General features: G+C 49.3%; 1 protein-coding gene across 1 annotated transcript in view; it reads left to right on the top strand.

The window, feature by feature from the left end:
* The window catches only part of PLA2G4E (phospholipase A2 group IVE), a 39,628-nt gene that overhangs the window by 3,351 nt on the left and 9,868 nt on the right, over window positions 1-26,409 (top strand). Inside the window, exons 2-12 of the mRNA XM_065942028.1 lie at window positions 3,826-3,898; window positions 9,984-10,120; window positions 12,118-12,249; window positions 13,549-13,589; window positions 18,617-18,659; window positions 19,172-19,232; window positions 20,117-20,277; window positions 20,420-20,503; window positions 20,856-20,893; window positions 22,967-23,102; window positions 24,386-24,522. Coding sequence (XP_065798100.1) covers window positions 3,826-3,898; window positions 9,984-10,120; window positions 12,118-12,249; window positions 13,549-13,589; window positions 18,617-18,659; window positions 19,172-19,232; window positions 20,117-20,277; window positions 20,420-20,503; window positions 20,856-20,893; window positions 22,967-23,102; window positions 24,386-24,522 — 1,043 coding nt within the window. The remainder of the gene's footprint in view (window positions 1-3,825; window positions 3,899-9,983; window positions 10,121-12,117; window positions 12,250-13,548; window positions 13,590-18,616; window positions 18,660-19,171; window positions 19,233-20,116; window positions 20,278-20,419; window positions 20,504-20,855; window positions 20,894-22,966; window positions 23,103-24,385; window positions 24,523-26,409) is intronic.

The raw sequence follows: 26,409 nt of genomic DNA, 5'->3' as shown, positions 1-26,409 counted from the left end.
TCAGAACTGGATGCAAACTCAATTTCCTTTGATTCGAGCTGAGTGCCTGAAGCAAAGGACTTAGGCTCAGAGTCTCCATCTGTAAAGCGAGGCTAACAATAACTTCTTTTAGGGTGCTGTAAGGATTAGTGGTGCTGAGTTAGAGTAGAAGAAATGGTCGACTTTGTCGGAAGGTACAGGGTTAGATGACAGCAGACAGCTTTTCCTGGAAGGCAGGGAGACCCCGAGTGACATCCTACAGGAAGCTGTGGATGCTCATTCCCTCCCAGGGAAGACAGAAGGGAGCTGGGCAGGGCCAAGGACAGCCCCTCCTGGAGGCAGGAAAAGGGCTGTGGTGGCTGAGAGGACCGGGCTCCTGGGTTCAGAGACGTGGTGACCCCTGCCTGGGCCGAGGCCTTGGCTTGGAGTCCTCTAGCTGTGCTCTGAAGAAGTGGGTCAGGCTTTACCGGAGCTGCACTCCTGGATGAAAGCTGACTCCCACCTCCTCCCTGGATCAGACCAGGACACGTGCTCTGCCCATATGAGGACCCACGTGCCTGGAAGGGGTCTGCCCAAAGGCACAGTCTTATTTCCAGAACCAGAAGAGAAGTGCTATGTGTAGCCTTTGGTCCAAGTGACAAAGTTCAAAAGGCAATCCCATTAGAGCAAGGGATTGACCACAAAAATATTCAGTGTTTCAGAGTTAATCTCACAAAAAGAATCCTCAGACCTGTATGTGACTGTCAGTATGGCTTTGTTCAAACTTTGAGGCAGCTGTTGGGGAAAGAGGAGGAAAAGGCCCTAAAGCTGACTTATATGTGGATCTCAGGGACCAAGCAATAGCCTTTCCAGTCATTGTCCTATTGTTCTTGGTTAGAATGAAGCCTCAGGAAATTCCCTGGTGGTCCAGTGGTTAAATTTTTGCCTTCCAGTGCAAGCGGTGCAGGCTTGATCCTTGGTCAGGGAGTTAAAATCCCCTGTGCCTCCTGGTCAAAAAACCAAAACACACAACAAACAATATTGTAACAAATTCAATAAAAGTCTTTAAAAATGGTCCACATCAAAAAGAGAGAGAGAGAGGGTGGGGACATATGTATATCTATGGCTGATTCATGTTGATGTTTGACAGAAACCAACACAATTCCATGAAGCAATTATCCTTCAATTAAAAAATAAAAAGAAAAAAAGAACAAATTAAGCCTCAGTAGAGGATGGAAGGACAGACATCAAAATAGCAGTTCTCATGACAAGAAAAAAAATTTTTAATTATGTGTGATGATAGATAACTAAACTTCTTGTGGTAACCATATGACAATACTAAACACATATATCATCAAATACATTATGTTGTATACCTCAAACTCATGCAATGTTATATGTCAATTATTTAATTTTTAAAAAGACAGCAATACTGCTATTATAAAGGTTTTATGAAATTAGAAACGGTAAGAGAAGTATCTGGAAAATAGTAATGTTACCAAATGCAAATCTCTGTACCTGACGCATTAATGTGCACCTGATGTGAGGCCAAACAAAACCAAAATGCTGGAGTCTGGAACAGAGAAAGGTTTGTTGCAGGGCCATGCAAGGAGATGGGTCATGCCTTAAAAACCCCTGAGCTCCCCAAATGCTTTCAGCAAAGCCCTTTCCTAGGAAAGATGAGGAAGGAGAGTGGTTAGTCGTTGCAAACTTTTTAGTGTCGGATCCTTTTTTTAAATTGGGGCTTACTTGTGTTTCAATGCTGTTCATCTCTGCCGTGCAGAAAAGTGAATCAGCTGTTCGTATATCTCCCCTCTTTTTTGGATTTCCTTCCCATTTAGGTCACCACAGAGCAGTGAGTAGAGTTCCCTGTGCTAACAGTAGGTTCTCATTAGTTATCTGTTTTAAACCTAGTAGGGTATATATGTCAACCCCAATTTCCAAATTCATCCCACCCCCTTTGCCCTCCTTGGTGTCCATACATTTGTTCTCTACGTCTGTGTCTGTATTTCTGCTTTGCAAATATCTGTACCATTTTTTTAGATTCTATATACATGCATAAATATATGATATTTGTTTTTTCTTTCTGACTTAACTTCACTCTGTATGACAGTTTCTAGGTCCATCCACATCTCTGCAAATGGCACAATTTCATTCTTTTTTATGGCCGAGTAATATTGCATTGTATATATGTGCCTTTGTTCTTGAGGTCAGGTCATGGTCAGGTCACAGTGTTCCTGTAAATCTCCACCAAACCAAATGTTATCCTATTGGTTATACCCCAGTACAAAATGTTTTTGGTGTTAAAAACAAATATTATCCTCCATTCTGACAAGAAAGGGCAAGGTCTCTAGGCTCATCTTTTCCTCTCTGAGGTCCGGACTCTGCTAAGAGGTGGAAGCTCCCTAGGCAGGCCAGTTACCCTGCTTGGGAGCATTTGTCCAGCACCCAGGCTAGGTCCTCCCACAGTGCGAGGCTCAATTGAGGAGGCAGATCTCAGCTGGTGGCTCCCCAGGGCCAGGTCCCCAGACACTGTCCAGGTGACATCACTCAGGGAGCCAGGCACCCAGGACCCAGTTGGGCCTCTGGCTCCTCAGCACACCCAAATGAGGGCAGGTCCCCTGGACTGTGACCCATGGAGAGATCTACCACCATTAGGGCTTGGAGCGGGGATCAGGGAAAGGTTTGCTGCTGCTTCAAGGACTGAACCTGACTGTCCCCGGCCCCCAGATCATCCACCGGCCTGAGGCTGGAGGGCCCTGGGAGAAGGCCATGATCAGCCTGCACTGTACTCTCTGCCCCGGGACCCCTGCAAGGCCAACTGAGGGGGACGTCTCACCGGCCAAGATCCAAGTCTCCCACTGTACCCACCCTGCCCCTACTAGAGTACGTGTTCAGTAGATTATATTACAAATATTATCTGACAATAGCCAAGGCAGATGAACTATCTGTGGACAGTCTGAGTTGAAAATAAAAGTATTTATACATAGTGATCTTCTCAGAGTATTGGCATTTTGGGGACTCCTTTTTTCTTCACACTCTCATGGTTTCCCCTAAACCCTAATATTATTTTAAAGAGAGAAGAATTGCATTTTCTCAAAAGAGTAGAAGGTGACTCTTGTAACATGGAGTGGATTACTCAGAGTGTAAAGGGTTCCAGTTCAGAGGCCTCTATAAACATCACTGGGTGGGTTGGAGGAGTCTGATGGTGTCTGCCATGGGCACGGGCTGTAAGTGGACAGTAAAAAGACTCATGGAACGCAGACATAAAGGATAGACTTTTGGACCCAGTGAGGGAAGGAGAGAGTGGGATGATTTGAGAGAGTAGCAATGAAACATTGCTGTATGTAAAATAGATAGCCGGTAGGAATTTGCTATATGACATAGGGAACCCAAAGGCGGTACTTCATGACAACCCAGAAGGATCGGATGGGGAAGGAGGTTTAAGAGGGAGGGGACATATGTATACCTAGGGATGGTTCATGTTGATATATGGCAAAAATCATCACAAGATTGTTATTATCCTCCAGTTAAAAAAAAAAAAAGACTCCTCTAAACCTTGGTAAAATGCTCAGGAAAAGGGCTTCCAACTCCAAGATCCAAATAGGAAAGACAAGGAAAGAAGAGGTGTGAAACTGTCCTTCCTCTGGGGTGTGTTGTCTCCGAGGACAGAGGACAAGGCCCCTCACCTCCAGAGCCTTGGACCCCCTGGGGACCAGAAGCATTCTCCAGACTGCAGATGGTTGGAGGGGAGAGGTTACTGGAGTCTGGGCAGTGGGAGCCTGTGCCAGATTGACCTGCTCTCTCCGCCAAGGCCACCTGCCACCACTGCATGAAGAGTGAGTCCAGGGTCCTCTCCTTCCACAGGAGGGGCTGTCTCCATGCCACCTGCTGACAGTGAGGGTCATCTGCATGAAGAACGTCCGACAGGCCGATGTGGGTGAGTCTCCCCCTCTTTCTTCTCTCCCTCCTCTCCACCTCTGGGGCCAGGATGGAGACAGGCCTAGAGGGGAAATGGTCAGGGGTCGCTCTGTGTGTGTGTGTGTGTGTGTGTGTGTGTGTGCATATGTGTATCTCTGTGTGTTCTGTATTCAAGTTGTATTTTAGACTTTGAGGTTTGTATCATTTTTCCAGGCCCCTCCTTGTAGCTGCAACCTTGACACCAGCAGCCCCTGCAGTCCTCGCTCAGCTGTCCACCTCACTCTCTCCTCCCCACTCTCCCCTCCCTGGGACCCCTTCCAGGAGTCAGCTTCCCCCACCCTGGGCATGGGTTTAGGGGCTGTTGGGATGGAAGGGAAGGGGAGGCCCTTGGGGACTATGGAGCCAATCAGCCCCAGTGCTCTTCTCAGGACCTGGATTCCAAATGGGCCCGACAGTGCCTGCCAGGGGCCCCAGTTCTGCAGTTCAGCCCAGGGATGTGGTTGACTCGCCAGGGCTCTTTGTGCAGGGTCTTCTTGCTACTTTAATTTCCCTTCCATCCTTGGCCCTGCTGCATTCCTAGGCCACGGGGGCCCAGAGAAGTCTCTGGTTTCAGGAAGAAATGTAGGCATCTGGGTAGGTAGAACAGAAGTCCCTCCCTATGCTGCCCTCATCTCCCCGCCATCCAGGGAGGAAGCCTGGCCCTCAAGGAGGAGAAAGCTCTGTGTCAGGGCCCATGACTGAGGGGGTCCCCACATACTGGCAACCACACAGGAATGGCCCAGGGGCTCCAGGTTCCCCAAAGCTCCCTTATGTTGCCCTCACCCTGGGGCTTGGCTGTGCTGGGAGAGCCCGACACGAGGGGAGGCATCTATATGCAAAGCAATCATATGGAGCGGAAATAGAGAGTGGCGGGCTTCCCTGGGGGCTCAGATGGTAAAGAATCCACCTGCAGTGCAAGAGACCTGGGTTTGATCCCTGGGTCAGGGAGATCCCCTCAAGAAGGGAATGGCTACCCATTCCAGTGTTCTTGACTGGAGAATTCCACGGACAGAGGAGCCTGGCAGGCTACCAGTCCATGGGGTTGCAAAAGTGGAACATGACTGAACACCTAATACTCTCACTTTCTTTAATAGAGGATGGCATTCTGATCTTGTCACCACAGGATTTAAAGGACACTGAAAACTGGGAGTAGCTAAGGAAGGCTGCTTCAAGAGCCTGAGGTCTGAGGGGACAAGCTGTGAGCATGCAGAGGTCTGGGAGCCCAATCTGGGGGAGGGCTCCTCCTGCATTTCACCCCCAGTACCTGCTGGGGGCCTGCCTGGGGCCAGATGCCACTCATCCTCCCCAACCTGAGGGCAGTGCTGTGGGACCCGTTTGTATATGAGGATTAACTGCCTAAAGCAGAATCAGTGTTTGATCCCAGGTCTGGCCCGCTAAGGGGTAGGAAGGACAAGCCAGGAGAAGGAGCCCGGGCTATTCAGAGGATGGATGAGAATCTAATGGCACCCTAGTCCTTGAGGCAGGGATTGCATGACCTCCTGAGGGCTTCTGTGCAGATGGCACAGGAGTGTTGGGGAAAGGCTGACAGCCTGCTGCAAAGCTGTCGCCGCAACACTGCAATGCAAGGATGAGTGCGGAGGTGGGGAAGGGAGGGCCCTACATCCCGGGAGAGAACAAAAGGACCAGGCAGGATTCAACCCCGTCCCTGGGAGGGTGAGTGTCCAGAGCCCATGCCATCAGTTGCAGCCAGCATGGCTCCATTCCCAGGTCGGCCAGGGGGCTAGGGACTTCTTGGGCTTCTTGGGGCCTCCCAGGCCACCAGTAAGTGACGTGAGGAGCCTGGAAATGTCCCCTGGATCCAGAGCCTGGTTGCCTCTTTTGCCTTCATTTCCACGCCAGGGTGGGTCATCAGACACCTTACCCCACACCCCTTGGGGACAAGTCACAACTTTCACATGCCCGCAGTGGCCTCACCTGCCTTGGCTCCTCTAGAGGTGGCTCTGTCCCTGCCCTGCGTGTCATGCGGGCCTCACACTCTTGGGCAGGCCTATACCTGTGCTCTCAGACCCTCCCACTATCCAGGGCCCTTCCTGTTACACCCATCACCTGCAGGCCCCAGGGGTGGAGGTGAGGTAGGGAGCAGGCAGCCAGAGAAACAGGCTAAGGTCTGGCCCACCACCTCCTCTCTCTCTTCCCCACATGTGCCTCTGGTACACAAACTGCCCTTTAGGGGTACCTGGTCCCCTTTGGAACATGTCTGTGTTTTCCTCATTTTCCTGAGGAACAGAATTGAGGGAAGTCATGGTGTCTGGGGGTGTCAGCCCAGGTCATGCTGTATCTGGTTTCACAGTTGTCATGGGCTGGGTTCTGTTTCTGCCTTGCCTGGGTTGAGACTATCCTGACATCTTGCAGGTCCTGGGTCACCTTCGCCCCAAATCATTCCTCCTGGCTTAGATCAAAAATGAGCTCCTCTCTGGTTCAGTCCTGTAAGAGGCGCCTAAGTTTCTAAGATTTCCAGGAGCCCCAAAGGGATGAGATTCGAGGGTGGGTCCCTCATCAAGGAGCTGGGTCAGGGCTGCAAGAGAATTGGCCTGGAAATCTTGCAGCTGTCCAGAGTTTTTATTCCTCTCGGGACGATAAATTAAAATTCAAACCAGCAGCCCAAGAGGTGTGAGATGGGTGTCTCTAAGGAAGATAATGTTCTTGATATCAGTAGAGATGGTTAAGTCATCTTGGCCACCCGCATTCCGGAAAAAGAGATATGTCATTCCGACGACCAAGCCCTTTTTCACTTCATGAGGAACAAAGGTTAGAACCAATGTATGCTTAGGAAATTCCCCAAAGTTCTCAGAATTGGGTCATCCTTGCTTAAGCACTCTTAATTGCCACTACCTTAGAGTCAGCTCATGATGCCGCAGCTTGTCATCTGGGCTTGGCAGCCTCCCTGCATCATCCTCCCTCTCTAGGATTACCTCTCTTGGGCTGCACTCCCCTTCCCTACCTTAGGGGGGACAGGCAGAATGGCTCTCTGCAAAAGGACTGGAAAAAAAATTTGTGGTTGACATGTGGGTGTCTGACCAATGCTGACTCTTCCACGAGTTGTTGCTTTTTTTTTAAATTTTAATTAGAGATTTAAGCCTTAGGTCAAAAATTCTGAGACTTCAGTGGATTTGTGTATGTTAGTCATTCCTTCGAGTCCAACTCTGCAACCCCATGGACTGTAAGCTACCAGGCTCCTCTGTCCAAGGGATTCTCCAGACAAGAATACTGGAATGGGTTGCCATTTCCTTCTCCAGGGCATCTTCCCAACCCAGGGATCAAACTGGGTTTCCTGCATTGCAGGCAGATTTTTTACCATCTGAGCCACCAGGGAAGCCCAGTGGATTTAATGGGACAATTTTAGGCATTGACTGGTGATAGAAAAGGAATCTTAGAGGAAAGGGGGCCTTTCCAGGGTTTGTGAAATCATGCTAAGCAAGTGGGTGTAGAGTTGTGGGGTCCCTGCCTTCAGGCTCCCCCTGCATAGGAGACAGGCCAAGAGGAGGGGCCTTGGAGCCCAGGAAAAGTGAAGGGAGGGCCCAGGAGGGCTGAGCAGGTCCCCAGGGAGTCTCCCTCTGAACAGAGTCATTAGACATGCCAACTTATCTATCCATATCTGTGGTGACTCAGCCTAGAATGTCTGGGTTTACTGATATAGCCCAATAGCAGCAAGTTGGGGTTTTCTCTCATTCATTTAGTCACAAATATCCAGCGGTGCCAACACTGGGCTTCCCAGGGTTCAGGGGGTGGTGGTGAACATGCACCAACCCGTCACTGTGGTACAGACTGGCCAGTGCTCCATCAGGAGAAGGGCAGAAGGCTCTGGGCTACGAGGGGCACCTGGCCCAGACCTGGGGGCTTAGGCAAGGCTTCCAGAGGGAGGTCCCTTCTGTAACCTGAAAGGGTGGAGGAAGAGTAGTGTGAAAGAGGAAGAGGAGGGTGTTCATGCCAAGACGGCATGGCCTTCTGAGACCTACAGGGCACTGGGATTGGCTGGAGTGTGAGTGTGAGCACATGCATGTAAGAGTATGTGTGTGCATGCATGTGTGAATGCCTCTGTGTGTGTGTGTGTGTGTGTTTGCGGACAGGACGGGGCTGGGATGATAGGGAGAAGGATGTGAGGCTGGGGAAGTGGGAGGGGGTAGCCGTGCTGAGTGAGTGGGACTCCTTGAAGGCAGGGAACCACTGAAGGATCTTAAACTGTGGGGTGACAGATAGGAAAAGAGCCCTTTGGTTTCTCTAAAGAGAAAAGAAGAGGGTGGGGCAGGACAGAAGACAGGGTTCCCAGTGGGGTAGTGATGAAGAGATGGCAGAGATGAAGATGGCCTGCACCAAGGCAGTGGCCATGCAAGTAGGGAGAAGTGGACAGGCTGGAGAGCACCAAGGAGTTAAATTGACTCAATGTGAGAGTCTAATCAGGACACCTGAGTTCACAGTGAGGAGGAACAAGTTGGGCATGGAAGGAATGGTACAATGATGTCATCATTTTCTTTTGATTCTGCTGTGTTTGGATTAATGATGATTATGACATTTAAAGACAGTGTTATCTCACCTCTATTTGATGGGCGGAAGGCCATGAATTCCAGTTCATTGAATGGTGAAAGATTAGCCTGAAAGATTAACCAGACAGAGGGGATGAAATCAGAAACCAGGGATGCTCATGATGTAAGCCATGGTTATTAGGTCTGACGAAATTCTCAGTGTAGTAACAACATAGGACTAAGTCAGTCTGGTGGGGAGGGGTCACCCCTGGTTCCATTCTCACAGGACATTATTAATCATAATTACGAACTAGTTTGGATCAGTCCTATCAGTACAGAACTCCCATCCCTGCCCTGCTTTATCATCTAGAAGAAGTTTCTCTAACACTGGAAACTGTATTGACTTTTCCCATTCTCTATGTATCTGGTGGGTGTCCTGGGAATTACCCCCAGCAGATTGCCAGAAGATTGACAAGGGCCATTGTGGAACCTCTTCCTCCCTCCTCCCAGGTGGAATGGTGTCAAGACGCTGGGTTTTCACCCTATTCCTATCTCTGTGCCATTTTTCGCCCGATGCCTGCCACTGCTCCAAAGAGAAAACCCAGGAGACCTTTAACTTTAGGAGAGCCTGTTGGGGTCACAGCCTTTCTCCTTCTCCCGAGCACACACAGCATCACCACGTTCAGGTTGTTCTTTTGAATGAAAAATAAAGTATGTGGTCTTAGATATGAGGGTTTCTTGGGCCACACAGTCCATGTGGGGAGACCAGTATAGATACAAAGAGCCCAGATGGGTGCATCTGAGATGTTCAGTCACGTGAAGTTTGCATTCCCTGTCCCAAGATCCTGCTGAATAGCCTGTTCTGCCTCAGGCTGTCCCCACTGGGCCTTAGGGCTGACTCCCAGCAGATGGTGTCCCTTCTAATCCTTGCTTCCCCGCAGCCCAGAGCTGAGCCTTAATTTGGCTTCCCTGGTGCCCTGGGCTAAGGCAAGAGATAAACTTGACCTCTGGGTGGCTAGTCCTTCAGATCGCCCCCTGGCAGAGAGAAAACCGCCCAGTCATGTGTTTGTGTATGTTATTTGCTCAGTCGTGTCTGACTCTTTGTGACCCCATAGACTGTAGCCCGCCAGGCTCCTCTGTCCATGGGATTCTCTAGGCAAAATACTAGAGTGGTTAGCTATTTCTTTCTCCAGGGGATTCTCCTGACCCAGAGATTGAACCCAGGTCTCCTGCATTGCAAGCAGATTTTTTACTGTTTGAGCCACCACGGAAGCCAAAAAAACTGCACAGTCACAGCCATAACTTTTCCCAAACCGACAAGAGCCAGGGTGCTTCTGAGAGGAGCCAGAGGCCATCTCCATTCTTAAGAACAGGCAGGGGGGCCTGTGTCCCCTCCGAACCTCTAGCCTGCAGCCCATGACCTTCTCAGGATTCTGGGACAAAGGTCTCTGGAGAGTCAGGGCTGTGAGTCAAGAGGGGACCTGAAGCTGAGACGAGGCCTCACTCTGGCTTCTGCCTTCACACTCTCTCCTCTTCAGACCTGAGTTGGCTCCTCACCCCCTCACCCTTGTCTTCCTCGGACAGTGAGCCTGACAGACTGCTTCGTGAGCCTCTGGCTGCCCACCGCCAGTCAAAAGAGGCTGAGGACTAGGACCATCTCCAACTGCCGAAACCCAGAATGGAATGAAACCTTCAGCTTCCAGATCCAGAGCCAAGTGAAGGTGAGACGTGGGGGCAGCACCTTCCCGCCCTGCCTGCAGGTCTGTTCCCTCCTTTCCTCTTGTCCTCTCTGCTCGTGCGGCCTTCTCACGCCTATTTGTCTTTCTTTCTACTGACTTCTTGTCCTATGTCTCCCCACTCACCCACTCCTTTCTTCTGCCTGTCTCATTCTTGTCCCTCTGGGCATACTTATCCTTCTACCGCCTTTCCTATTTCTCTGTCCCTCTCCCTAATTGTCACTGGAACTGTCTCCTGCCCCCAAATAGAGTGTGTTTCCAGAACATACGCCAAGCAGAAGGATACAAAGAGCCAATCTACTCAGTAGGTCCGAAGCCAGTCTAACCCCAAACAGAGGGCTTTCACTGTTGTAAATCCTTTTTGGATGGCTAATTTACTTCTAATGCCTTGGGTGTGTGCTCTTTCATTTGTTGAGTTGCTGATTCACGGTATAGGCCTTCTTCAGATATATGTGACTCTACATGGAGTTCACATCTCCTATGGGAGAGTCCTGTCCCAAACATCCTGAGTTGTGACAGCTGCCCCAGGGTGCCCTTCAGATAAATTTACCCTCATTATGGAGGCATCAAGAGCCAGTCCTGAGGCATCTGAGGCTTGACAGCTCCATCCAGCTTACCACTTTCATATTTTAGGGATGCATCTCCTTTTTTAGCTCATGACATATCCATTTTGTTTTCAAGTAGAGTTTTATATTTATTGTTTTAAAAATGCCTTTTCTATCATATATAATATTTTTGGTGAGAAAGGGGGAGTTTCAGTATGAGCTATGCCATCTTGAAACCAGAATTTGTGTTTCTTTTTTCTGTAGATCTTTGGGGCCGCTGGTTTGGTTCTAGGACACACCTGGTTTCCTTTTCTTCTTTTTTTTGGCCACACCATGTGGCATGTAGCATCTTAGCTCCCTGACCACGAATTGAACTCACGCTCCCTGCATTGGGAGCACCAAGTCTTAACCACTGGACAACCAGTGACATCCCACACCTGGTATCTAGCAATTACAAAGTCAAGAGATCCCACTCATTGGGAAGCCCCAGAACCATCTCAGGTCCACTAGATAGGGACCAAAGAGGCAAATCCAGCCCCAACCTACATCTCCCAGGATCCTTGGAACAAGAGGCCTCAGAGGCTAATCCAGAGGCTAATCTTAGTTACCTAAGTCATCTCAGAGTTCAGTCAGATGACAGGGTAAGCTGCTCCACCCTTGACTTTCTGCTTTGAGACCACCCATGAGACCTCACTTAGGGACTGATGAGCCAAAGGATAGAGCTCCAACACTTCACTCCAACCCAATCAAAGCCTCTGTAATCTTTGCCACACCACTCCACCTGAAGTGTGAAAATGTAATGGTGTCCCTGAACTGGGTTTTCTGTACCAAAGGAACTGTCTTCAGCTCCTGGGTCCCAGCACTGGATACATGCTATATCTTGGCAAATATCTTGCTTGCTGTGTCCTTCCATCCTTCCCCCATGTGAAATGAAATCCCTCACACTTCACAGGCCCCTGCCAAGCTTACAAAAGAGCAAAATTCCCCAGTAGGAGAATCAGAGAAGAAGGGCAGGAAAGCCTCAGACAGTTGCAAAGGAGGGAATAGACACTTTTCTCCCTTAATCCAGGGCTTCCTTGGTGGCTCAGACGGTAAAGAATCTGCTTGCAATGCGGGAGACCTGGGTTCGGTCCTGGGTCGGGAAGATCCCCTAGAGAAGGGAATGAATGACTGAATGAAGAATTCTCCAGTATTCTTGCCTGGGAAATCACATGGATAGAAGAACCTGGTGGGGTACAGTCCAAAGGGTCAGACACAGCTAACACTTTCATTTTTCCCTTTATTCATGTCCCTACAAATGTCCCTCACACCTGAGCTATGCTCGCCCCCATCCCTCAGACCCACCTACTCACCAGGACTGAGGTCAGGCCCCTCATCCTGAGAATGGGTGGATACAGCCTCGGTGACCAGACTCACACACCCTCCCTTCTCCCCTAGAATGTTCTAGAGCTGAGCGTCTGTGATGAAGACACAGTGACACCTGATGACCATCTCTTGACAGTTCTCTATGACCTCACCAAGCTCTGCTTCCGAAAGAAAACCCATGTGAAGTTCCCGCTCAACACAGAGGTGGGTGTGCCCTGGCCCTCAGCCTCCTGCCTCGCGAGGGGAAGCTGGTTATTCCTAAGATGTTGTTTTACGGGATCTTCTCTCTGTAGCCAAGTGGAGAGAAGATGGTGCTACTGTGCAAATCCCAGAGCTTTGGCTTGCTGGCTGTGCAACCTGTAGATTTAATTCCTCTGAGTTCTATTTCCTTGTATCTTCTGATAATAATATCTACCATACAGGGTCACTGTGAGGCTTAAACGGGAATACATAATTAAGGCACCTAGCCCTGTTCAGTGGCTAGGTGGCTCAGTGGTAAAGAATCCACCTGTCAATGCAGGAAATACAGGTTTGATTCCTGGGTTAGGAAGATCCCCTGGAGAAGTAAATGGCAACCCACTCCAGTATTCTTGCCTGAAAAATCCTATGGACAGAGGAGCCTGGTGGACTACAATCCATGGGGTTGCATCGCAAAGGATCAGACACAACTGAGCAGCTAAAACAACAACAAGCCCGATTCAGAGTACTAAATGGAGATGGAGTAAATGTTGGTTCCCTTCTTCACTCAGAGCCCTGCTGCTGGGATGGCCCCAGGGGACAGAGGACAGACAAGGCAAACGAGGACAAATCTGCAGAAAGGCCCAGGATGTTATTGATTCACCCAATAAACATTTGCGTGCCCTATGGGAGAGGGGAGCCTGGTGGGCTGCAGTCCATGGGGTCACAAATAGTCAGACATGACTAAGTGACTAACACACACACAGACATACACACACACAGGGCAGGCACTGTTCCAGGCACCTGGACACTTCAGGGGACAAACATCCCTGAGCTCGCCTGGCTCATGTTCCATGGAGGAAATTAAGGTCCCATGAGATCATGACTTCCTGAAGTTACCCAGCAAGAGATGCAAAGCAGAAGATGAAAGCAGGGGCCCCTAGCCTTCAGAGTTGGGCTTGCCGGGGGCAGCATCTCAGCTCTCCCTTGCTCCAAACAGTGAGCCTGTTTGGAAAGCCGGAGAACGAGGGAAGCTGGAGGGAGAAGATGAAAGGCAAAGGGATTTACCTCCTGGGGCTGAGGGTCAGCTCCATACCCTGATCCCCTCTGGGTGGTCAATGGTGTTCAAGGTAAAAAGACTTGGGGACAGAGAGAGACAAGGGGGACAAAAAGAGTCAAGAGCAGCTGCCCCCACTCTAAGACAGCAGGACCACCAAATGGGATGGACATGGACATGTCCGCAGGGTCTCCTGGGGTAGCAAGGATCCTGGTCTAGAGAGAAGTGCAGACACAGCTCACAACTGCAGTCTCTTCCTCCCCCTGCAGGGCATGGAGGAGCTGGAAGTGGAGTTCCTGCTGGAGGAGAGGTGAGTAGGACCCAGCCCCCAGGCTTCCACCAAGGTCCGGACCCTGAAGCAGCTTCTGCGCACAGGCGTTGCACCTTCTTCCTGCAGTCCCCCCTCTTCCACTTCCACCCCTGATGCCCCTCAAATGCCTCGGAATCACTTGGGAATTCCTAAATAGTGTAGGTGCCTGGGCTCCACCCCTTCTCATCCAGGTCTGCTGATGTCAGTGCAGCTTTAAAGATCTAGTACTCTGACCAATTCATCTGCCTCAGCAGCTAGCTCCCCAGCATTTCTGAGAGTGGCTCCTGGGAAGACTTCCTGCCACCGTGGGGATGGGGCTTTCCCGAGATCAGGCTAAGAAAGACATCAGGACTAAGGGGTCTCCCCTCCTGGACCCAGAACTGCTAGAACAAACTCCCCCCAAACCCGGGGCTGAAGCAGAAACTGTGCCCCTCTGCAGCCAACTCCAACTCTGGAACCAAGTCAAGGGGAAGCTCAGGGCCAAGGTGTGGGATCATTTCTCATCATTTCCAACTAAGAAAAAGATCCAGGCTCCTAGGGGTATGACTATGCTGTGGACGCACATGGACCTGGGTCACAGAGTTGGAGTGTGGGAAGAAGGGGATGAAGAGAGAGGGAGGAAGGGAAGGGGCAGTGAGGGAGGGCCCCTTCCTGGAGGGGACAAGCCTGCCCTGGGACAGCAGGGTGCCTCGTGATTGGGTGGCTGGCTTCTTAGCCCTGGCAGGACTGAGTCCCCTAGACTTACAATCAGCCCAGAAACAGGGCGACAATGAGAGGCAGGAATTAGAACAGAGGGCTTGTCAAGTCCCAACCAGAGAATCCTATGTGTAGGGGGTCTTGGGACTGAAGTGCCTCATTAAAATCAACTTAAAATTAAAATTTAATTTGGCAAGTTAAAATCAAGTTCATTTGTTTCACATGAAAGAAAATCTGAGCGCTCTCCTTTGGTTCTTGGTTTGATAGGACTTTTAGGGGGAAATGTGTTCCTTGGGTGAATTGGAAAGTGGAGGAACTACGTCAGAATAAGGATTGACATGGAGACACAGTCCTTTCGGGCTTAGGTTGACAAGGGAGGCTGTGGACTTCCCTAGACTAACTGTAACCATGAGGCTCTCTCAGATTTGTAACCTACGGACATTTCACATCACAAGGCCCCTCTCTGGCTGAGTCAGAACTATTTGTTAATGCACACATTAAAGCACAGAAGGGAGGAGGGGTCCGTTTTGCTACCAGAACTGTTCACATCTGTTCTAGGTGGTGGGCTCCAGCCTTTTCTTACAACCTGTTTATCCTTATAACTCTGTGCAGTTGCATCTGGTTGGACACAAAGAACAGTTATCCTTTAAGCGAGAAAAAAAAGGAAACTCTTCTACTCCCTCTATCCTATAAATCTTTATTTCTGGATATTTTGTTTAAAATGTATGCCAGTTTTCTCCTTGCCAATTCCTAAGGCTTCTTAAGCCAGTATTTCTCACAACCACTAAGAAGGTTCTGCTATCTCCTTATTGGCCCTATATAGGCTCTTTGTCCCCTTTGTGAGAAATCAGTCAAGAATGATATGATTTAGAGAACAGACTTGTGGTTGCCAAGGGTGGCTGGGAGACTGGGGGAGGATTGGATTGGAAATTTGGGATTTGTCTATGAAAACTAGTATGTTTAGAATGGATAAACAACAAAGTCCTAATGTATAGTTTAGGGAATTAAATATCCTATGATAAACCATAATGGGAAAGTATATGAAAAAGAATAGCATATACTTCAGTATATGGCAAACCACTTCAGTTTTCTTGCTTTGAGAACCTCATAAACAGTATGAAAAGGTAAAAAGATATGACACTGAAAGATGAACTCCCCAGGTCAGTAGGTGCCCAGTATGCTACTAGAGAAGAGTGGAGAAATAACTCCAGAAAGAATGAAGAGATGGAGCCAAAGCAAAAACAACACCCAGCTGTGGATGTGACTGGTGATAGAAGTCAAGTCCAATGCTGTAAAGAACAATATTGCATAGGAATCTGGAATGTTAGGTCCATGAATCAAGGTAAATTGGAAGTGGTCAAACAGGAGGTGGTAAGACTGAACATCGACATTTTAGGAATCAGTGAACTAAAGTGGACTGGAATGGGTGACTAATTCAGATGACCATTATATCTACTACTGTGGGCAAGAACCCCTTAGAAGAAATGGAGTAGCCCTCATAGTCAACAAATGCAGTACTTGGGTACAATCTCAAAAATGGTAGAATGATCTCTATCTGTTTCCAAGGCAAACCATTCAATATCACAGTAATTCAAGTCTATGCCCCAACCAGTAACACTGAAGAAGCTGAAATTGAACAGTTCTATGAAGACCTACAAGACCTTCTAGAACTAATACCCAAAAAAAGATGTCCTTTTCTCGTGGGGGACTAGAATGCAAAAGTAGGAAGTCAAGAGATACCTGGAGTAACAGGCAAGTTTGGCCTTGGAGTACAAAATGAAGCAGGGCAAAGTCTAACAGAGTTTTGCCAAGAGAACACACTGGTCATAGCAAACACCCTCTTCCAACAACACAGCAAACGACTCTACACACAGACATCACCAGATGGTCAATATCGAAATCAGATTGATGATATTCTTTGCAGCCAAAGATGGAGAAGCTCTATACAGAAGCAAAAACAAGACTGGTAGCTGACTGTGGCTCAGATCATGAACTCCTTATTGCCAAATTCAGACTGAAATTGAAGAAAGTAGGGAAAACCACTAGACCATTCAGGTATGACCTAAATAAAATCCCTTATGATTACACAGTGGAAATGACAAATAGATGCAGGGGATTAGATCTGATAGAGTACCTGAAGAACTATGGATGGAGGTTCATGACATTGTACAGCAGGCAGTGAACAAGACTATCCCTAAGAAAAATAAATGCAAAAAGGCAAAATGGTTGTCTGAGGAGGCTTACAAATAGCTGAGAAAAGAAGAGAAGTGAAAAGCAAAGGAGAAAAGGAAAGATAAACCTATTTGAATGTAGAGTTCCAAAGAATAGCAAGGAGAGATAAGAAAGCCTTCCTCAGCGATCAATGCAAAGAAATAGAGGAAAACAACAGAATGGGAAAGACTAGAGATCTCCTCAAGAAAATTAGAGATACCAAGGGAACATTTCCTGCAAATATGGGCACAATAAAGGACAGAAATGGTGTGGACCTAACAGAAGCAGAAGATACTAAGAAGAAGTGGCAAGAATACACAGAAGAACTATACAAAAAAGATCTTCATGACCCAGATAACCATGATGGTGTGATCACTCACCTAGAGCCAGACATCCTGGAATATGAAGTTAAGTGGGCCTTAGGAAGCATCACTACGAGCAAAGCTAGTGGAGGTGATGGAATTCCAGCTGAACTTTTTTAAATTCTAAAAGATGATGCTGTGAAAGTGCCTCTCTCAATATGTCAGCAAATTTGGAAAACTAAGCAGTGGAAACAGGACTGGAAAAGATCAGTTTTCTTTCCCATCCCAAAGCAAGGCAGTGCCAAAGAATGTTCAAACTACCGCACAATTGCAGTCATCTCACACACTAGCAAAGTAATGCTCAAAATCTCGAAGCCAGGCTTCAACAGTACATAAGCCAAGAACTTCCAAATGTTCAAGCTGGATTTAGAAAAGGCAGAGGAACCAGATCAAATTGCCAACATCTGCTGGATCATCAAAAAAACAAGAGAGTTCCAGAAAAACATCTATTTCTGTTTTATTGACTATGCCAAAGCCTTTGACTGTGTGAATAACAACAAACTGTGGGAAATTCTTAAAGAGATCGGATATACCAGACCACCTTACCTGCCTCCTGAGAAATCCATATGCAGGTCAAGAAGCAACAGTTAGAACCGTACATGGAAGAAGGGACTGGTACCAAATTGGGAAAGGAGTACATCAAGGCTGTGTATTGCCACTCTGCTTATTTAACTTCTATGCAGAGTACATCGTGCGGAATGCAGAGCTGGATGAAGCACAAGCTGGAATCAAGATTGCTGAGAGAAATATTAATAACTTCAGATATGCAGATGACACCACCCTTATGGCAGAAAGTGAAGAAGAACTAAAGAGCCTCTTGATGAAAGTAAAAGAGGAGAGTGAAAAAGTTGACTTAAAACTCAACATTCAAAAAACTAAGATCATGGCATCCAGTCCCATCACTTCATGGCAAATAGATGGGAAAACAGCGGAAACAGTGACAGGCTTTATTTTTGGGGGCTCCAAAATCACTGCAGATGGTGACTGCAGCCATGAAATTAAAAAACACTCCTTGGAAGAAAAGCTATGACCAACCTAGACAACATATTAAAAAGCAGAGACATTACTTTGTCAGCAAAGGTCTATCTAGTCAGAGCTGTGGTTTTTCCAGTAGTCATGTATGGATGTGAGAATTGGACTATAAAGAAAGCTGAGGGTCAAAGAATTAATGCTTTTGAACTGTGGTGTTGGAGAAGACTCTTAAGGGTCCCTTTGACTGCAAGGAGATCCAACCAGTTGATCTTAAAGGAAATCAGTCCTGAATATTCATTGGAAGGACTGATGCTGAAGCTGAAACTCCAATCCTTTGGCCACCTGATGTGAAAAACTGACTCATTGGAAAAGACCCTGATGCTATGAAAATTGAAGGTGGGAGGAGAAGGGGATGACAGAGGATGAGATGGGTTGGGTGGCATCACCGACTCAATGGACATGAATTTGAGCAAGCTCTGGGAGTTGATGATGGACAGAATGGAGTTGGTGATGGTGATGGAGTTGGTGATAGAGTTGGTGATGGCCAGGATGGAGTTGGTGATGGCATGCTGCAGTCCATGGGGTTGCAAAGAATTGGACACAACTGAAGGACAACTGAACTGATTTGAAAAAGAATATATACATATGTGTGTGTATAACTGAATCACTTTGCTATACAGTGGAAATTAACACAATGCTGTAACTCAGCTATACTTCAATAAAATAGGTTTTGAAAAAAAAAAAAGAATGACAAGACTGACCAGGAGTTCTCATTTTGTTTTTCAGCCCCTCTCCACCTGAGAGCCTCATCACGAACGGCGTGCTGGTGGTAACTGTCCTTCCAGTCTCCTGTGGCTCTAGGGCCATCTGTGGCTGCTGCTCTCAGAGAACAGAACTGTGGGAAGGAAAACCGGGCCCAACTTGGACCTTTGCCCCAGAGCCCACTAGGAGGCAGGCTAACTGAAGCCAGACAAAGGGAGCCAGGTTATGGTGGGGGCAGCAGCTGGCTCCTGCTCCTGGGGAGAAAATATCTGGGCCATCACCCCATCTCCCACAACCATGTCCTAGGAACCCCCCAATAAAAGCACCCACTAGTCTGCAGCCTCCTCCCAGAATCAGTCTTGTCCCATTTTCCCCCAACTCCAATCCCTAAAAGCAAAAGTTCAGAAGTTAGAAGTTTCCCATAATTAGGCTGTTAGTACAGCCATTTTAATTCAATGCAGCTAAAGCGTCAGGATTCAAGGAGCTCTCTCCCCGCAAGATCAATCTCTGGGAATGTGTGGCCTGGTAGAGGATCCCAGGCAGCTTGGGCTCAAAATGACCTCCCTTCCTTTGTTTCAGTCTCGACAAATGTCCTGCCTGGAGGTTTGTGCAGAATCCAGGGGGCCAAAGAAGAGGAAAAGTGAGCCCTTCGACCGCTTCTGCCTGCTGGGGGGTGGGAGGGAGGAGCAGTGCTGTTTTCTGACTCTGTCAACATCAGAGTGGCCGCTCCATGGCCGCCCTAAGCTCCATGGGGAACCCAAAGCTTGGCTGAGTCCTCGGGATCATCTTACCCTCAGGGGTCGTGAACCCCTGTCCCCCTCCACTGCCCTAAAAGGAAGCTGCTCTTCCAGGCCCCCAGGTGACCCTCAGAGCTTCCCAGCCTGGCCAGTGCCCTGGGCCAGGGATCAAGGGCACAGCACTGCCTATTTGCCCATACTGATCTGCGCTGCAGCCTGTCAGACCAGGGATTACCTGGGTCTAGCGCGGTGGTCAGCACCCAAGGCAGGTAGGGCCCCTCTAGATGCACTGCTTCCTCTCATCAGACTCCAGTTCATAGAGTTCTAGCATCTTATAGCTGACAGAGACCTAACATCCACAACTACGAGACCCTCCAGTTCAGCGCTCCATCGCATCCCCCCACTCAAGCCCTGCCTGGAAAGAGGAGAACCTCAGAGCCCCACAGGCGGGGGGTGGAGGGGGAGGAAGAGGGTCTACCCCCAAACTGGCAGAAAGGGGGGCTGCTTCCATTGCAGTGGGAGGGTGATTTGGGGGCACCTTGCAGAGAAGAAGGAGGATTAGTCCAGAGGACTCAGCATCTCAGATCTCACGCACAAGCCTGGTGAAGTGTAGGTTGCAGGGCCCTGCCCTGCCCTTCAGAACAAGGCCCTGGGGCATTTTAACCAGTGCCTTGGTCATTCTAAACCCCTATCCCGGGTGCCTCCAGCTAAGCCTTTTAGTGGGCCACGTGAGGGTGGGGAGCAAGAGGCTTCCTGGGGGTCTCAGCCCTCTCGTCCTCTCTTCCAGAGAAGGACCTCCTGGTGACAGTGACGGAGTCCTTCGAGCACACCCAGCGCATCTCACCCGGCCTGGAGCCCTGCGGTTCAAACCTCGCCTACTTCCAGTACCCCAAGCACTTCCAGCCCGAGGTGCACGTGGAGTTGCCCAAGAGCCCGTGGATCTGTGAGGTAGGGGCTGCAGAAGTATGTTGGGGGTGGGGGACTGGGAGAGGTGTGGGGGGTAGGGGACTGGGAGAGGTGGGGGTTAGGGGACTGGGAGAGGTGGGCAGCGGGAGGAGTCCCTCCCCTCACACACCTGCCCTCCTCCCAGCTCTGCTGCTGCGCGAGCCAGAAGGACCCTGTGTGCCAGTCGCTCGATTGCCTCCCCGACGGCGAGGCGGTGACCTTGCCTGTGGTGAGCGCCTGGGTCGGGGAAGCGGCCCAGCTTAGCCTGGAGCTCCTGCGACAAGGAGAGGGGAAGGGCCTGGGGGGCCTTGGAGGAGGACGATTCCTGGCGGGATAGAGCAGTCTTGTGGGGTAGGAGTGCTGGGCTGCAGTGTGGAGCCAAAGACAGTGTGTGGAGCCCGAGTCCAGGATGGTGGGGAGGGTCATGTCCAGAAGAGAACACGTGTGTGCGCCCACACGCACACGCATATGTCCGGAGGCAGGTCGGGGTGGACAATGTGGTGAGTCTCCACTTCTTTGGTTGGGAACTCTTGGCTCTAAACTGGTCATCCCTGACAAACTTTTCATCTTTCACTTCCCAGAATGAGAACTGTGAATTACACATGAAGTCTACACCCTGGTAAAGTACCCTCCTTCTGTCTGTCCCTCTGACTCATTTCTCTTTAAGGATGTGGTATCTTGTGGTTTTGACTTGCATTTCAGTGATGGCCAATGATGTTGAGCATCTTTTCATAGGCTTATAGGCCATTCGTGTATCTTCTTCAGAGAAATATTTATTCAAGTCTTTTGCCCATTTTAAAGTGAGTGATTTGCCTTTTATTGTTGACTTGTAAAATTTCTTTGTATAGTCTAGATACAAGCCCCTTGTCAGATACACGACTTTTAAATATTTTTTCCTATTCTGAAGATTGTCTTTCACATTCTTCATAGTGTTCTTTGAAGCACAGAAAATTTCAGTTTTGGTGAATTTCAGTGTATGTATTTTTTCCTTTGTCACCTGTGCTCTTGGTGTCATATTTAAAACACCATTGCCTAATCCAAGGATGAAGATTTACTCCCATGTTTTCTTTTAAGAGTTGTATAGTCTTAGCTCTCACATGTGAGTCTATGATTGATTTTGAGTTAACTTGTATATATGTGAATATATATGTATATATTGTGAAATAGGGGTCCGACTTCACTCTTGGATTCCTGGCATGTGGATATCCGTTGTCCCAGCATCATTTGGTGAAAAGATGATTCTTTCCCTTTTGAATTGTCTTGGCACCCTTGTTGAAGGTCAAGTGACTGTTGCTTCCAGTTATAGTCTGACAGCTATTTTGTCCTTGGTCAAGTTATTAAGCCCCTCTAAGTCTCATTTTTTTTTTTAATCTGCAAATTACAGCAATACCAAGGGCACAGTCCATGGTTGGGTTGCTTTGAGGATCCAGTGAGATAACACATGTGAGGAAATCAGTGATCTGAGAAGTGGGACAGTCCGAAAATATCAACTAATGTTATTATTATTGCTGTTTGATTATTCATTCCTTGTTGAGACCAAGGGAAAATTTCCTGACAGCTGTGTCTGCAGGCCTATACTAGACACAGACGGAATGGATGGGACAGTCCCCAGATTCTGCCTTCAAGGAGATATGACCTTGTTAATTATGCAGGTCACTAAGACTCAGGTCAGAAATTGTCAAGGTTCATTTGCCTGGGGACTTGGAGGATGCAAGGGATGTTGGTGGGCAGAGGAAGGAGGCTTAGGACCCACACTGATCCTGGGCTCTGGGAGCCAACAGACCCTTCGAGAAAGTAGCAGGAGGTGCGGCTGGACAGATCAGGTGGGGCTTGGATGCCAGGCCATAAGCCTGGACTTGCTCAGGTCAGGGATGTGATAAAAAGAGGACAAGTGTTTGGACATGCTTCTTCAGCCCCACCCGCCTTGTAGACCTGTAGGGGTGACAGGATTACAGCAAGAGTGTGAAGGAGGAGTCTTACTCTGGGAGCAGAAAGGAATATGAGTGCCATGAGAACAGGGCCTTGTTTATCCAGCTCAGGAGAGCCCTTATGGTACAGCCTTATTCAGAAGTGTGTGTGTGAGTATGTATGTGTGTGCTCCGTCATGTCTGACTCTTTGAAACCCCAAGGACTGCAGTCCTCCAGGCTCCTCTGTCCATGGGATTTCCCAGGCAAGAATACTAGAGTGAGTTACCATTTCCTCCTCCAGGGTATCTTCCTGACCCAGGGATTGAACCCACATCTCTTGGATTTTCTGCATTGGCAGGTTCTTTACCACTGACCACGTGGGAAACCCTTGCCTTATTCAGAGGGATTGGCCAAAAGGGTCTCAAGGACCCTTGTCACCATGTCTGGCCTCAGGCTCTAGAAGGTGCCTGGGGAACGCCTTCCAGCACTTTCCAGAACTCATTGAGAAAGCAAAGGGTTCAATGAATACCTAATAGTGTTAAGTACCTGCTCACAGTGCACCAGTTAAGGTTTTGAGCGCTTTACATTTGGTGGCTCATTAAGTGTCGGGAGTCAAGCACGATTAGCCCCATTTTACAGATGAGAAAGTAGAGGCCCAAGGTCACAGAGGTGACACCTGGCAGAACCAGGCCTCAAGCCTAGGTCCAACTGACCCTAAAGCCATGTCTTCTCCATGGAGATGGAATCTACAGGCCCACTCAGCCAAGGTCCTCTGTCCCCATAGTTCCCAGGCGCTGGACGTGCGGCTGGGCTTCAGCCTGTGCCAGGCAGAACTGGAGTTCCTGCAGAAACGAAGGGTGGTGGTGGCCCAGGCGCTGAAGGAGGTGCTGCATCTGGAGGAGGATCTGCAGGCAGATGAGGTGGGTGAGCGGAAGTCCACTCCAAGTCAAACCTGTCCTTCCAAACCATGCCTGCCGGCTGCGCCCTGCAATCCCTCCCATGCCCCGGGGCGGCACTGCCTTTCCCGTGGCCCTTAGTGCCAAGGTTCCAGGTGCCCAAGAGAGGGCTGTGCTTCTTCACTGTAGGATGTGATTCAGTTGTGCATTCACAGGGGCAGGAAGTGTAGAGTAGAAGGAAAGGAAGGAGCCCAGCAATTCCTCCCCTGCACTGACCTCCCGAGACAATGAGTGATGTCCTAGCTACACGGGGCCATGTGGCCTCCTTTTCCCAGCCAGGGAAACCTTGAGAGCTCCCCTAGCTCACACATGCCACACACCTCCTCCATAAGCTGTAGGCCCTTCATTCTTTAATTCTCCCTTCCCCCAAATGTGTGTGCATATGCGCACACACACACACAGAATGAACCACAGTCGGGGACTGAAGAGAAGCAGCTTTTGCGTGCAGGGCCAGCTTCTGTGCACACAGCAGACGACACTGCCTCTGTGCCCTCTGCCATCTCCCTGGTGTGGGCTGAGGCCCACACTCCCCTGAGCAGCAGTCAGCCCTCCGAGACTTCCCCTTCTGAGGCTAACCACTTGTGTGGACAGAGACCTCGTCACTTAGGACAGCTGTGACGGGGCTTCGGCTGACAGTAGTTCTCACAGTCCCCACTCAAATGAAAACAAAGCAAGTCTTGGTAAAGACCCCACACCTCCCTCTCCCATCTGTAGGGAAACACACCAAGGGCATCTTAAACCTATGTAAGCCCACAGGTGACAACCTTGCTCCTTCCCAAATCAAAAATCCATCGATTCCTGCTCCTACACATACGGTTTATTCTGAGCACATATCATGTGCCAAGCCTGGCCTTGGTGCTCTAACATCAAGTCCCGTTATAGCAGATACTGATTTACAGCCATTAAAGAATCACACACTGGTTGGATTTTTGAGCAAGTCACCCAGCCCTCTGGCCCCAGTTCATCCTCTGTTAACTGAGGGCTAGATTCACAGTGCTAAGAGCTCCTGTGTGACTTTCTGATTTACCAAGCCTGACACCAACCATTGGGTTTAGAGCTAAGGTCCAGCTCTAAAACTACCAAGTAGCCTGACACTCTGTGAAAACAGTTTTCAGGTTACTCAATTCCCCCCACCCCTGCTCTCTATAGCCTGCTTTTCCTCCTCCACTGTTCTTTCTAAGCTCCTGTCACTCCAAGTCTTCTCCTGTCCAGCCTCACCCCAACAGCCTGCTTCCATGTGCCCCCAGGTCCCGCTGATAGCCATCATGGCCACTGGGGGTGGAACAAGATCTATGACCGCCATGTACGGCCACCTGCTGGCGCTGCAGAAGCTGAACATCCTGAACTGTGCCAGCTATATCACCGGCCTATCTGGGGCCACCTGGTAAGGAGCCGGGGACCAGTGTCTGGTGAAGCCCAGAGCAAGCAGCCAACAGGTTGGCCAAGAGGAGGGGGTCTCTGGTGAAGCTCCTCCACCCCAAGATAGAGTGACTCATGACACCTATCACCACTCACAGCTGTGTGACCTTGGGGATACAGCTTAACTTCTCCGAGTCTCATTTTCTGTAGCTGTAAAGTGGGGATAGTAACAGCTCTGACCTCGTGGGGTTGTTGCGAGATGCTCTCCCAGGACTGGGTACACAAAGGACATGTGTTGGCCATGACTCCATTTACTACAGCAGGGGCCCAGGAGTGTGGTGGCCAGCAAGGAGTGAACCGATGCTGCCACCGACCCCATCCTGCCGGGGAGAGGCAGCTGTCCTCTTTCAGACCGACCGTGCAAGTCTCCTGGGGTGGGTGGAGCTCACCCCGCTGCTCTGGCTGCCCACATTGCGGCCCAGCCTGCCCCTTTGTGCTCCCTCTGCCCTGGGGCTCCCGGCTCCTCACTCTGGCCGGTGAGCAGTAATGTGAGTCCTCAGCTCTGCCACAGGAGAGGCCAACACGACGACAGCTTCTCCACAGACGCCTGTGCCGGGGAGCGGGGCACAAAAATGTTCGAATTTCTTTTAAGATCAGGAAAAATAAAAAGAAGCTCTAGGTTGAAGAAAATGTTTTAATAAATAATATTACTCTATTTGTCTTTACACAACAATCATAAAAGGTAAATTTTTTTTTACTATTTTTTATGGTGGAAGGGGCCCACCAAAGTCATGATGCAGCCCTGGTCTAGGGTGACCCAGGCCTCATGACAGCCCAGAACCTCTCAGCCAGGGTTGTGTCTTATTCTGTGGGAACTAGTAAGCCCCAGAACCTTCCAGGCCCTAAACTGTGCCCCTCATCCTGGAGGACTCTGGGTAGCTTTCATCTGAGTGGACAGATGTGAGGAAAGCTAAGGGTTCCTGATACACCAGAGGCCCTGAGGCTTCAGCCCAGAGGGGACAGAGGATAGCTGACAATTACCAGCATTGCCTCTATACCGAGTCCCGAGGAGACTGTTTCCCATGAACCCTCTCATTTCTTCTTAGCAAGAAGACTATGAGGAAGATGTTGCCATTATGCTCATTTTACGGCTGGAGAAAGGAAGGGATTGGCCCAAGGTCACTCAGCTAATGAGTGGTTGAGCTGGGATTTCAACCCGGGTTAGGTCCAGGGCCTATATTCTCAATCCTCACTGATAAACTGCTGCCTGTGGGAAGTGAGCTAAGGAGATAGACCTGCTTGCATCGAAGTAGAGGAGTGTCTGCCTCCTCCTGGCCTACCTCTGGATCAGGCAGGAAACCCGGAGGAACCCAGGCCATGCTGGGGTGGGGGTGGGGTGTCTCCTGGCCTGGGAAAGCGCTGGGAAGGAGTTTTTAAAAAACAAAATCAATCCTTTGCAACATCTTTGAAAGCTTTTTAAAAGTATAAAAGTAACTGTGTGAAATTAATGGAGAACAGGGTACTTTTTTGTTGAAGAAATCTCCTAAAGGCAGAGGCCACAGCTCAGACAGTTGGGCAGCTATAGGCCAGATCCCCGTGGGGAGAGGGATCTGGGTGCTGTCCTGACCTAGGCTGAAGAGAGCTGTGTCCGGGCCAAGCAGAGGCAGACAGAGGCAAAGCCCCAGGGCTGGGGGATCTCCATCTTTGTTCTACTCCTCCCCACTGCCCACATAGAAGAAGAAAAGGGGGAAATGAATCTTTAGCTGGCATCATAATTATAGAAATTAATGTGACAGAGTAGAAAGAGTCTAGAACTTGGAATCTGCCAACCCTGGGGTCAGTTGTGCCAGTGGTAAAGAACTTGTCCGTCAATGCAGGAGATGTAAGAGATGCAGGTTTGATCCCTGGGTTG

Source organism: Muntiacus reevesi, chromosome 7, assembly GCF_963930625.1.
Source record: "Muntiacus reevesi chromosome 7, mMunRee1.1, whole genome shotgun sequence".
NCBI lineage: Eukaryota > Metazoa > Chordata > Mammalia > Artiodactyla > Cervidae > Muntiacus > Muntiacus reevesi.
This window is presented reverse-complemented; position numbering and strand designations above follow the sequence as displayed.